The sequence below is a fragment of the Dasypus novemcinctus genome, chromosome 18, assembly GCF_030445035.2.
Source record: "Dasypus novemcinctus isolate mDasNov1 chromosome 18, mDasNov1.1.hap2, whole genome shotgun sequence".
Lineage (NCBI taxonomy): Eukaryota > Metazoa > Chordata > Mammalia > Cingulata > Dasypodidae > Dasypus > Dasypus novemcinctus.
Genome location: NC_080690.1, coordinates 16747910 through 16759279, shown reverse-complemented (window position 1 = coordinate 16759279; position 11370 = coordinate 16747910). Strand labels below are relative to the sequence as shown.

General features: G+C 37.6%; 1 protein-coding gene across 9 annotated transcripts; it reads left to right on the top strand.

The window, feature by feature from the left end:
- Positions 1-978: 978 nt before the first annotated feature.
- On the top strand, positions 979-10318 carry CMTR2 (cap methyltransferase 2). Of its 9 annotated transcripts, none has more exons than XM_004448834.4 (2): positions 979-1101; positions 5749-10318. In XM_004448834.4, the coding sequence occupies exon 2, from the start codon at positions 5763-5765 to the stop codon at positions 8061-8063; it is 2301 nt and encodes a 766-aa protein (XP_004448891.2). In that variant the 5' UTR covers positions 979-1101; positions 5749-5762; the 3' UTR covers positions 8064-10318. The 9 variants fall into 9 exon arrangements, with proteins under 9 accessions (XP_004448891.2, XP_071065192.1, XP_004448889.3 ...); XM_071209091.1 differs by having other exon boundaries at positions 985-2808; XM_004448832.4 differs by having other exon boundaries at positions 1001-1673.
- The last annotated feature ends 1052 nt before the right edge of the window (positions 10319-11370 follow it).

Below are 11370 nucleotides of genomic sequence, written 5' to 3'. Positions count from 1 at the left end.
GTTCTGTTTTCTGCTAAAAACTTTGTTTTACTTTTAAAATATAGATTGGCAATCCAAGTGGAACTGTTTGTTTTTGATGTGAGACAAAAGTCCAAATAATTTTTTTCACATTGATAGCCATTGATATCCAAATGACCTAGCACCGTTTATTGAAAAGACAATCCTTTCTCTATTGGTGCAAGTACTGGAACACTTGTAGAAAATGCATTATGTATTTCTTCTTTGTATAAATGCATAAATATTTCAAACTCTACACACAGTTCTACACTTTCCTATTTTCATGCAATACTGTTGACACACATAGCCATTAATCTTTTTTAATGGTTTCCTTGTATCCCATTATATAGATACATCAAAGAACAATAATTTCCTTAAAGTAGACCATTAGAGTGTTTCCATTTTTGTTGTTGCTATCAAGGTGCTAAAATAAAGTTTTCCAAAGTCAGTACCAGTGGTCTCATCATTTTCTAAGGGTAAATTGCTAGGAGTGTGAATTGCTGTGTTAAAGTGCACACCCAAATTAAAGTTTGCTTTCTGTAAAGTTTATGCTGATTTTCATTCCTACCTAAAATATATGAACCTGTTTCCCCTTACTCTCACCAACAGTAACCATTCTTAATCTTTTTAGTCTTTGCCAACTGGGTGAAAATAAAACTGATTGTTGTTTGCCATTTCAATTCTTTTAAAATATCCTTATTAGCTATTGGAAATTTTTTTATTGGACGGCTTTTCCTCACCTTTGTCCATTTTTCTACTGAAGTCATTTTTCTTTGTTTTATTGGCTAACAATTGATCTAACGTATATAAAAACACAGAATCACCTCGCAAAGTTTCCTCAGTTTGGCCTGTAACTTCGAGGGCCAGATTTTACCCAAACTAGACTACAAACGCGCTACAACGCCTTCGCGGGAAGACACCGGCTCGGTGGGCGGAGCCAGCGCGTCCCCACAGATTGGCCCCGCCCCACCCGAACCCCCCGCCCTCAGTGGGTGGGGCCAAATGGCACTCCGCCTGCGCGCGCAGCTCCCGTCGCCCTAGCACCCGGGGCATGGAGGCTACCCCTTTGTAGCTTCAGTTCACCAGCGGAGAAACAAAAACAAGGTAGCCGAGGACTTGACGCAGCGAAAGTCGCCGACGTGCGTAACGTTGACGCACGTGTCGCCACCGCGCCTCAAAGGTCGCATGCGCAGGGTCCGTCAGGGCCCTCGGGCCGCGGTTGGCGGCGTTCGGCGGGGGCGCGGCCCGGAGGTGGGCATCTGTTCCCGCTCCCGGTGCTGCGAGGGTGGGTCCGGGTCTCCTTCCGGCCTTCGGGCGCTGCGGAACCACCGAGCAGCCGCGGGAAGCCGCGCCGGGGGCGGAAGTGGAGAATGGCCCCCGCGCGTGAGGAAAGCGAGTGAAGCGCGGTGTCCCTTGACCCAGTGGCCCGAGGTGGGCGTGAGCGAAGGTAATCAGGCCCGGGTTCCTGCTTAGGCACTCCAGTGCCTGAGACGGGCAGGGCCAGGACTGGATTTTCTCCAGGTCAGGAGCCGGGTCGCTCGACCGGAGCTTGGAACTTAACTTCTACCAGATGAGATGGGTGCTTCTGGCACCAAGTAAGCGCTCGATACACGTTAGCAATTATTTTCACGGTTGCTGGGAGGACGAGTTGGCGAAAACACTTCTAAACCTCCTTTGTGAGTGTTAATTGGAGAGTTAACAGTTGTTGAGGGGATCTTGTAGGTTTGTGTTAGGTCTACGAATTTTGCAGCAGTTCTCTCTGTGCCCTCAAGCAGATGGCTCCATAATAACTTCCTATCCGAGTCTGCAAAGAAAGAATTTTAATACCTACCCACCTAGCAATTGAGATGCTACAGAGGTCTGGAGTGCTTAATGAAAGAGACAGAGGAACACAGAGTGGAATAATTTTTTCCATACATATTCCAAACCAAGTGCATTTTAAAAAATAAGTCACACACTGAAGTTCTTGCGTGAGGTTGAAATGCATTCTTATGACTTATTTTCAGAAGCTGAACAAAGAAGTTGTGACATTTCTGAGATAACCGTTCAGTTATGTGAGGAATTCTTATTGAGTGCTCACTGTGTATGAAGCACTTTCATAACCTCTCAGGTTGATACATGAATAATAAAAAGATGAAGATCCCTTTCCTTGTGAGTCTTACAATTTAGTTTGGGGAAGACTAACAATAAACAGTAAAATAAGTAACTTATATGTTAGAAGTAAACAAGTGTCATGGAAAAAAGAAAAAAAGTACGAGGTGAGGGGCATTGGGAGTGCAAGATTCAAATTTAAATGAGTCTCAGCATATGCTTCACAGAGGAAAACATTTAAGCAAATGCTTGAAGGAGAGCTCTGGAGGAAGAGCATTCCAGGCAGAGAGACCAACCAGTGCAAAGACTGGAATATGCCTGTTCCCTTCAGTGAACAGCAAGAAGGCTTGTTTCTGGAACAGAAGGAGTAAGGGGATGCGGGGTCGGTAATAGTAGAAAGGTTAGAGAGGAAGGGTGGGGCTGGAGGGCAGAAATCTTGTAGGGCGCTGTAGCTACTCTAAGAATTTAGGCGTTTATTTTGAGTGAAATGGGGAGCCATTGCAAGGTTTTGAGCAGAGCAGTGACACAACCTAGATTCTACACTGTTATTCTAGTCTGGATGTTTCAGAATAGACTGTATGAGATAAGGATAGAAGCAAAGAGACGGATTAGAAGGTTGTAGTAATCCAAGAGATAACACTATCTACAATCTGAAAGTTAGGAGGTGGGTGAGAGGTGGTTGGATTCCAGATGTCTGATAGTATGAAACATAATGTTTGGGTAAGTACATATACAGTTACGGATTGTCAAACTAAATATTATTCACTGTAATTCATAACTTTGGTCTCTGTACCATAGCTAAAGTAGGAAGAACAGTGGAGTGTTTTGAGGCCTTTTGTTGTTTTCATGTGCAGGTAATTACCTATTAGCTTAGGTAAGGATTTCAGAGCTTAACTACAACCATTAATTAGTATGTGAGGTTAATGACTAAAATCAAACCTCTTTCTTTGTAGACTGAGTTCTGAATGTGGTTGTAGTGTGAAATAAGCACCATGTAAATTAAGACAGAACTTACTGTAATAAACTTCTATTTGACCATATATAGATAATAGTAGATTTAGAAATGCCTCCTTTTTTAAAAAATCAATTTTATTTATACATATTAATAAAGCATACAGTTCCTCCAAGATTTACAATCAGTGAAATTTGCTATATGCACATGGTTGTGAATTCATCGCTTCAATCATTATTAGAGCACTTTCATTTTATCTATATTAATAATAATAAGCAAAAAAAGAAACGAGAATTCCTCACCTCTCAATCTCTCTATGCTTCCACCACTATACATAGAGGCTGTTTCTGACTATTCTATCCAAAGTATGTAGTCAGTGGCTTTTAGTATAATCACAATGTACATTCATCATCTTAAAAATTCTAGAACAATTTCATTACTCCAAAAGAAAGACTCCAAACCCCTTAGCATTCCTTCCTCAGACCTATATAACATCTTTCATTTTTATGCATTGATTTATATTTACATTTTATGTAAATGGAATCATGCAATATATAGTGTTCTGTATCTGGTCTCCTTTACTTAGTATAATGGGGTTCTTTTTTGGTCTGATATTAACATTGTGTAGTATTAACTTATATTTGTTCAGCTTCAATGAAAAATGGTTTTATATGTATAATTCTACCCATACTCATATTTCATATAATATATTTTACATAGTATATTCAGTTAATAATAGGGCATTCATACAGTATTTGTCCTTTTGTATATAGCTTGCTTCACTCAACGTAGTGTCCTCCAGATTGATCCATGTTGACATATGTTTCACGACTTCATTTCTTCTTGCCACTGCATAACATTCCATTGTGTATAATCCACAATTTGTTTATCCATTCATCAGTTGATGGACACCTGGGTTATTTCCAACTTTTGGCTATTGTGAATAATGCTGCTGTGAACATTGATGTGCAGATATCTATTCGTATCACTGATCTCAGTTCTTTTGGGTGTATACCTACCGATGGTATTGCAGGGTCCCAAGGCAAGTCTATATTCGACTTTGTTAAGAACCATCTCCACAGTGGAAATGCCTCCTTTTTGCCTTCTTCAGAAATTTGTCTAAATGTAGTTTCTAACAGTAAAAAAATAATTGATCTAAGGTGAGAAAAAATATTAGTGGGGAATCGTGATAGTCTATTTACATGTAATTTGTCAATTTGTTAAATATACTGTGGCAAACAAACGACTAAAAATCTTGCTTCAAGGAACTTACAGAACTAGTAGACATGTTGTAAGTAATTTAAACATAAAATAAGAAAGGATGCAAAAAGTGCTAGAAGAACAATACAAAGTAAATGCTAGTAGAATGAAGTCATCTGGATACTATTGTATTTATTGTGACAGTAGCTCACCTTCCCATTTTAATCATCAAATATGTATTTTGTGTGTGTGAGATGGTGATTTAGTTATCAGTGTTTTCGCGTTGAACAAATTTAGATTTTTTTGGAAAACTGGTTTAGAATATATGCGAAATAAATGCAAAATTCATGAACTAAAACACCTATGGATTAACACTGCACTGACAGGTACTATGTTATACTCATTGCTGCCTCTGGTGGAATTTAGAACTTCCCAACACTTTGCATTAAGCTATGCTCCTTTCTCTTACTCTCTTATATTCTTTTCCTTCTCGAGGGGACAGATGTTTTGGTTTCTTAGTAGTGATAGAACATAGAATGTAGGGTAACTGTAACTTATATATTCAGTAAGGATACTTTTTTTCTGTTTAAAACTCTATCAAAGTTTTAAGAAGTTTTAGTGCCAAGAAGAAATAATGATATTTTGTAGTGTAAGCATGACTTAGAAAGTTTATTGGTGGTTGTATGACCAGACTAGATGAAGCAGGAATCTGTAGTTTAGATACATGCTGAGGTGAGCTATAGGTCAATTTTAGCAACAAGGTAAAGGAGGCTAACTAATCAGGTAAGCATAGGATCCAGGCAATGTTGGTGATGAAAGTTGGTGGCCCATACAGATGATTGGCACCCCCAAAGTGCATGTTTTAGCAGGATAGTGAAATCTGGACAGAGGTTGTATTCAGCAGTCCTGATAGGTGGGTGAGTAGCTGGTGTCAGGCCTGGTAGCAGAACCAGGTCTGGGTTCAGGTATAGTACCCCTACTTGGACAGAGGTGAGGTATGGAAGGAACTAAGAAAAACTGTAGGTCACTTGTAAATACTTCACCGAAGGTCATGTGCAGGGATGAACCTGTTTGTGTGTTTGTGTGTATTTGGAGCCCTATGGTGATACCATAACCATGGGTAAAGGAGAACTTTGGGGAGGAGCTAGATGGGTTACTTTGATAATAAGAGCTGCTAGTCACTGATGAATATTCTTTGGTATATGTTTTTTAATGCAAGTATGGTTTATCCTCATTTTAACAAAATGATATCTCTGTTTTTTTAATAAGGAAAAACAGACTTGGAGATATAAAGTAATTTACCTGAAGCTGTAAGTGGCAGGGCTGGAATTTGAACCCAGGTCTGTCAGATAGCAAAACCTACACTCTTTATTTTATTATGTAACATAGTGTGCTTACATTAGGCTTCCCATTTTATGGGTTTTATTATGAATATGATCAGATTTGTACTTGATGAGATTTCACTCACTAGTAAATTTGATTAATTTTATTATATTTTTTCTTCCTAGATTTTATTTTGAAAATGAGTAAGTGCAAAAAGCCTCCACTTTCTCAGATAGCAAGTCCTGAGATGTTTAGCCCAGATGTTCTTGCTGACATTATTGAACTCTTTGCAAAGATTTTTTCTTATGGTAAGCCACTTAATAATGAGTGGCAGTTACCAGATGCCAGTGAGATTTTCACTTCTGACCATGTGGAATTTAATGCATTACTTGATTTGAAGAACTCCCTAAATGAAGTAAAAAACCTACTGAGTGATAAGAAACTGGATGAGTGGCATGAGCACACTGCCTTCACTAATAAAGCTGGAAAAATAATTTCTCACGTAAGAAAGTCTGTGAATGCTGAACTTTGTACTCAAGCCTGGTGTAAGTTTCATGAAATTTTGTGCAGCTTTCCACTTATTCCACAGGAAGCTTTTCAGAATGGAAAACTGAATTCTCTACACCTTTGTGAAGCTCCTGGAGCTTTTATAGCTAGTCTCAATCACTACTTAAAATCTCATCGGTTCCCCTGTGATTGGAGTTGGGTAGCCAATACTCTGAATCCATACCATGAAGCAAATGACAATCTTATGATGATTATGGATGACCGGCTTATTGCAAATACCTTGCATTGGTGGTACTTTGGCCCAGATAACACTGGTGATATCATGACCCTGAAATATCTGACTGGACTTCAGAATTTCATAAGCAGCATGGCTACCATTCACTTGATCACTGCAGATGGGAGTTTTGATTGCCAGGGAAACCCAGGTGAACAAGAAGCTTTAGTCTCTTCTTTGCATTACTGTGAAGTTGTCACTGCTCTGACAACTCTTGCAGTTGGTGGTTCTTTTGTTCTGAAGATGTTTACTTTGTTTGAGCATTCTTCTATAAACTTGATGTACCTGCTGAACTGTTCCTTTGACCAAGTTCATGTTTTCAAGCCTGCTACCAGCAAGGCAGGAAACTCAGAAGTCTATGTGGTATGTCTCCACTATAAGGGACAAGAGGCTCTCCGTCCTTTGTTATCTAAGTTGATGCTGAATTTTGGGACTGAAATGACCAACAAAGCTCTCTTCCCCCATCATGTAATTCCTGAATCTTTTCTTAAAAAACATGAAGAGTGCTGTGTGTTCTTTCATAAATATCAGCTAGACACTATTTCTGAGAACATTCGCCTGTTTGAGTGCATGGGAAAAGAGAAACAAGCAAAACTGAATAATTTAAGGAACTGTGCTGTACAATATTTCATGCAAAAGTTTCAATTGAAACCTCTTTCCAGAAATAATTGGCTAGTAAAAAAATCCAATATTGGCTGTAGTACAAATACAAAATGGTTTGGGCAGAGGAGCAGATATTTTAAAACCTATAATGAAAGGAAGATGCTGGAAACCCTTTCATGGAAAGATAAAGTGGCAAAAGGATACTTTAATAGTTGGGCCGAAGAACATGCTGAATATCATCCTGGGCAGAGTTCTCTTTTGGAAGGGTCAGCTTCCAATCTTGAGTGTCACTTATGGCATATTTTAGAGGGAAAGAAACTGCCAAAGGTAAAGTGTTCTCCTTTCTGTGATGGTGAAATTTTAAAGACTCTTAATGAAGCAATTGAAAAGTCATTAGGAGGAGCTCTGAATTTGGATTCCAAGTTTAGGCCAAAACAGCAGTATTGTTGTCATGTTTATTCTGAAGAATTGATATTTTCTGAGTTGTTTAGCCTTACCAAGTGCCTTCAGGAGGAGCAGGTTGTAGGACCCAACAACCAACTAAAGTGCCTGCTTGTGGGTTTGCCAGCTCTCCATGGTAGCAAAGTGCATATACCACTGGAAGTTCAGTTCCTGGAATCAGCTGAACTCATGAATTTCAGCTGTTCATTGCTTCATGATGGAGACCCAGTTTACCAGCAGTTATTTTTGGACTGCCTTCTGCGTTCATTACAGCAGCTTCATACAGGAGATGCTATGATTTTGCCTGTACTTTCTTGTTTCACAAGATTTATGGCTGGTTTGATCTTTGTGCTCCAAGGCTGTTTCAGATTCATCACATTTTCATGCCCCATATCTTCTGAGCCCCTGAGGTGTTGTGCGGTCCTGCTCTGTGTTGGTTATCAGGACCTTCCAAATCCAGTTTTCCAGTATCTGCAGAATGTGAATGAATTGTTGGACACTTTGCTCAACTCTGATGTACCCCAGCAGGTTTTACAGTTTGTACCAATGGAGGGGCTCCTTCAGGGGGCACTACTTGATTTTCTGTGGGATTTGAATGCTGCCATTGCTAAAAGACATTTGCATTTGATTATTCAAGGAGAACGAGACGAGATCATCAGCAGCCTTCAGTTGTGAAATTGAACATGTACTTTCTGGGATTCACTTTGACTTCTTATAGTTTCCAATGTTACTTTATCCCTTTGCTCTATTAATTTAGAACCTCAGCATTTTCATTTTAGGAAAGAGCCAACTTTTGCATCAATCAAAGTTTCATCAATTCTGGAAAACCACTAGCTAGTTTTGACTTTTGGGATATGTGTACCCACAGGCATAGAGTTCTTCCATGTGTTAAAATCTATTCTATGCAGTGGTAATACTCATCCTCTAAACATGAGATGTGTTTATGCACTTGGGTCAGACATACCCAGGCTTGTGTATGTAGTTTTAGTTGGTCTTATTTATCAATTTAAGAGTTGCAACTTTGTGCCTTCAGATTTTTTCCAACTAATTTCTTCTCAACAGATATATTTTGAAATGGCTCAATGATTAATATCATTAATGAGTTGATTTAGGTCACTGAAGGGAGGTGAGTTTGAGTTTCTCCTCCACAACTCTGACTTCCTTTAACACTTAACATGCCAGTTGTGGATTTCAGGGAAGTCATCTTGCCAGATTTCTTGGTATGCGCCACTTGTTGCCCTTAGGCCATTGACCCAGTTTGCTTTTGTGGTTCAATTTAAGTTTAGTGTGCTGTTTTATGAATATTTTACTGGCCACAACCATCCACTAAAAAGGTTATCAGACAGCTTGAAACCAAAGATCGTGTTTAAAACAAAGATCATGTTTAAAACACTCCTGTATCATGAAAAGCTTCATTTAGCAATGATGTAGTTATTTTTAACTTACAGGAAATAACCTGTGAACTAAAAGATTTTTTTTTATTGCAAAATAGTGTTTATGGCCTCATATTTGGGAATATGAATGTGATGAACACAATCAGTACTAAAGAAAAATTTTTAATGCATTCAGAATGATGGTTCAGCATTTAAAAAATTTTAACCTCTACTAATTGTCCTTTTCAGTATGAAAGTAGCACTTTATCAAGATTAGCCATGAAATGGCTATCAGTTACATTTTGATTTCTTTTGAATTGTATGTATTTTACAGTATAACATGAGCTTTTCTGACAAACAATATGGAGGAAATGCCCACTACCTTGAAGTTCTGCAAAATGGAGACTATTTATATTTGCATGCGCATTTAAGGCATTTTTGTTAGTTAAATGAAAAGTAGATGTATTCTCTCATGTATTTGGTTGATAAATATCTGAGAATTTTTCATGTTCTTTGCTATTTTGTATTTCATTATGGATTCATGAATAAAGTCATTAGTACAGAAACTTTGTTTTCATCTTTTTTAAAGAGTCATGGGGAAGTTAAAAATACAACTTGGATACAGACTTTTTAGTTGAATGGGAATTGAACATTCCTTCATTTCCTCTGATTTGTGTTCATTAAAATTTAGTCCTTAATATTGTAATATTTATGGAAGCTCTATTTCAGGAAAGAAATTAAATACCTAAGGGGAGTATGTGTAGGTTTAGTTCTTGCCAGGGTGAGTGCAGAGGCCTGGAGATAGATTTCTGCTGGAAATCTGATTTCTTACCAGTGTCTTTATGGAAGCAGTTTTAGTTGTATAATGATAGAAATCTAATAGAAAAACTGGTTACCAATTTCTATCAATAAAACCGCTCTTGGAAAACTGTTTTGTCAGGCAGTGCTAAGTACTTTGTAGTCTTGTATCTTGATAGGTTTGGACAAGTATACAGTTTGTTTTTACTTATTTTAGCCATTTGATTAGAATGAAATTTGAAAAGCTAGGTTCAGATTCTGGTGTTCATAATTTTCTTTGAAGCCCTTCAAGTAAGTACTGAATGCTTTTTAAAACACCAGTCTGTATTGGAATATGTAATATACTGGAATATAGTAGAATGTATTTTGGTTTTTAAAATGGCTTTTGAAATTGGTTGAAAATGTTTTTTATGAGTTTTAACTTAATGTAGTTTTTAGCAGCCAGCAAATTTAAATTTCACGAAGTGTTTCTTTAAAAACTTAGATGAGAAAGACATCTTAGAAATTTAATTTCGTCAATAAGAACTTTTCTTCTCCCTAAGCAAAACTTCAGTTTTATATTTTAGTGAGAGCTTTTCTGTATTACCCGAATGTTATTTAAATGCTTTGAATATGTCCTTTTTAAAGTAAATATAAAATCTTGATTTATGGATTTTACTTCTGTCTTGAAAATTGTTTTTTGTCTAGATATATGGGTTTTTCCCCCTTACTCTGAAGATCTTGGAATGGAAGCAAGATTAAAATATTAGATGAAAGAAACATGTTTATTGGTGTGTTTGTTATTTTGCTGATTGTTGGTGAGAAAGTCTTTAAAAATGTTTAAACCTTTTATTTCCAGATATCATTAATTAAACAGTTTTTAATTAGTTTCAGTGCTCTGATGAGGATATATGAAATCATTTAATCCTACATACTTTTAGAAATGAAAATGTTGATTATAAACCCAAATGAAATCTTATTTTCCATGTTTAAATATACTATTCCTTAATTTTAAAAAGATGACAACATTGATATTTAGTATATTTTTGTTTTCTAAGATGCAAGTAAGAGGACATTTTTAGTTTTGTATCACTTTTTATCATTATTTTAAACAAATGTTTATTATGTAAAAATATTATGCTTATAGGGAAGTGAACGTGGCTCAACTGATAGAGCATCCACCTACCATAGGAAGGGTCCAGGGTTTGATACCCAGGGGCTTCTGACCCGTGTGGTAAGCTGGCCCACGCGCAATGCTGCCACATGCAAGGAGTGCCGTGCCATGCACCCCCTACATGGGGGTGCCCCACATGCAAGGAGTGCACCCTGCAAGGTGAGCCGCCCCACGTTACAGAGCACAGCCTGCCCAGGAGTGGTGCCACACACACGGAGAGCTGGCGCAGCAAGATAATGCAACAAAAAAAAAAGATGCAGTTTCCTGGTATGCCTGATAATGCAAGCGGACGCAGAAGAACACACAGCAAATGGACACAGCAGACAATGGGGGGGAAGGAAGAGAAATAAATTCTTAAAAAAAAAATAGCATGCTTATAAATATTTTGAACAAGACAAAGATTTTCTGTTAATTTTTCTGTTCCAAAAAATTAAAATTTTTAAGTATGCCAGTACAGTTAGGTCTTAAGTTTCTTGTGTAATCTCTTTTACATAATTTGAACAAAACTTTAACTTAGTATAAATATTACCCTCCATTAAAATGATGACAAATTATTGCTTATAGGTGGTACAGATTTGTAAAGCATGGCCCAGAATTTAACTCCACAATTACTATTAAAAGAGGGACTCAGTTCTTTGATGATAGGTTTTCCTCCCTA

Excerpts from the sequence above, each read along its gene's own strand:
- CMTR2 (XM_004448831.4), top strand. The coding sequence starts at position 1,183 with ATGCGCAGGGTCCGTCAGGGCCCTCGGGCCGCGGTTGGCGGCGTTCGG. Across the intron at positions 1,445-5,748 it reads CGAGGTGGGCGTGAGCGAAG|ATTTTATTTTGAAAATGAGT; the intron begins GTAATCAGGCCC and ends TTTTCTTCCTAG.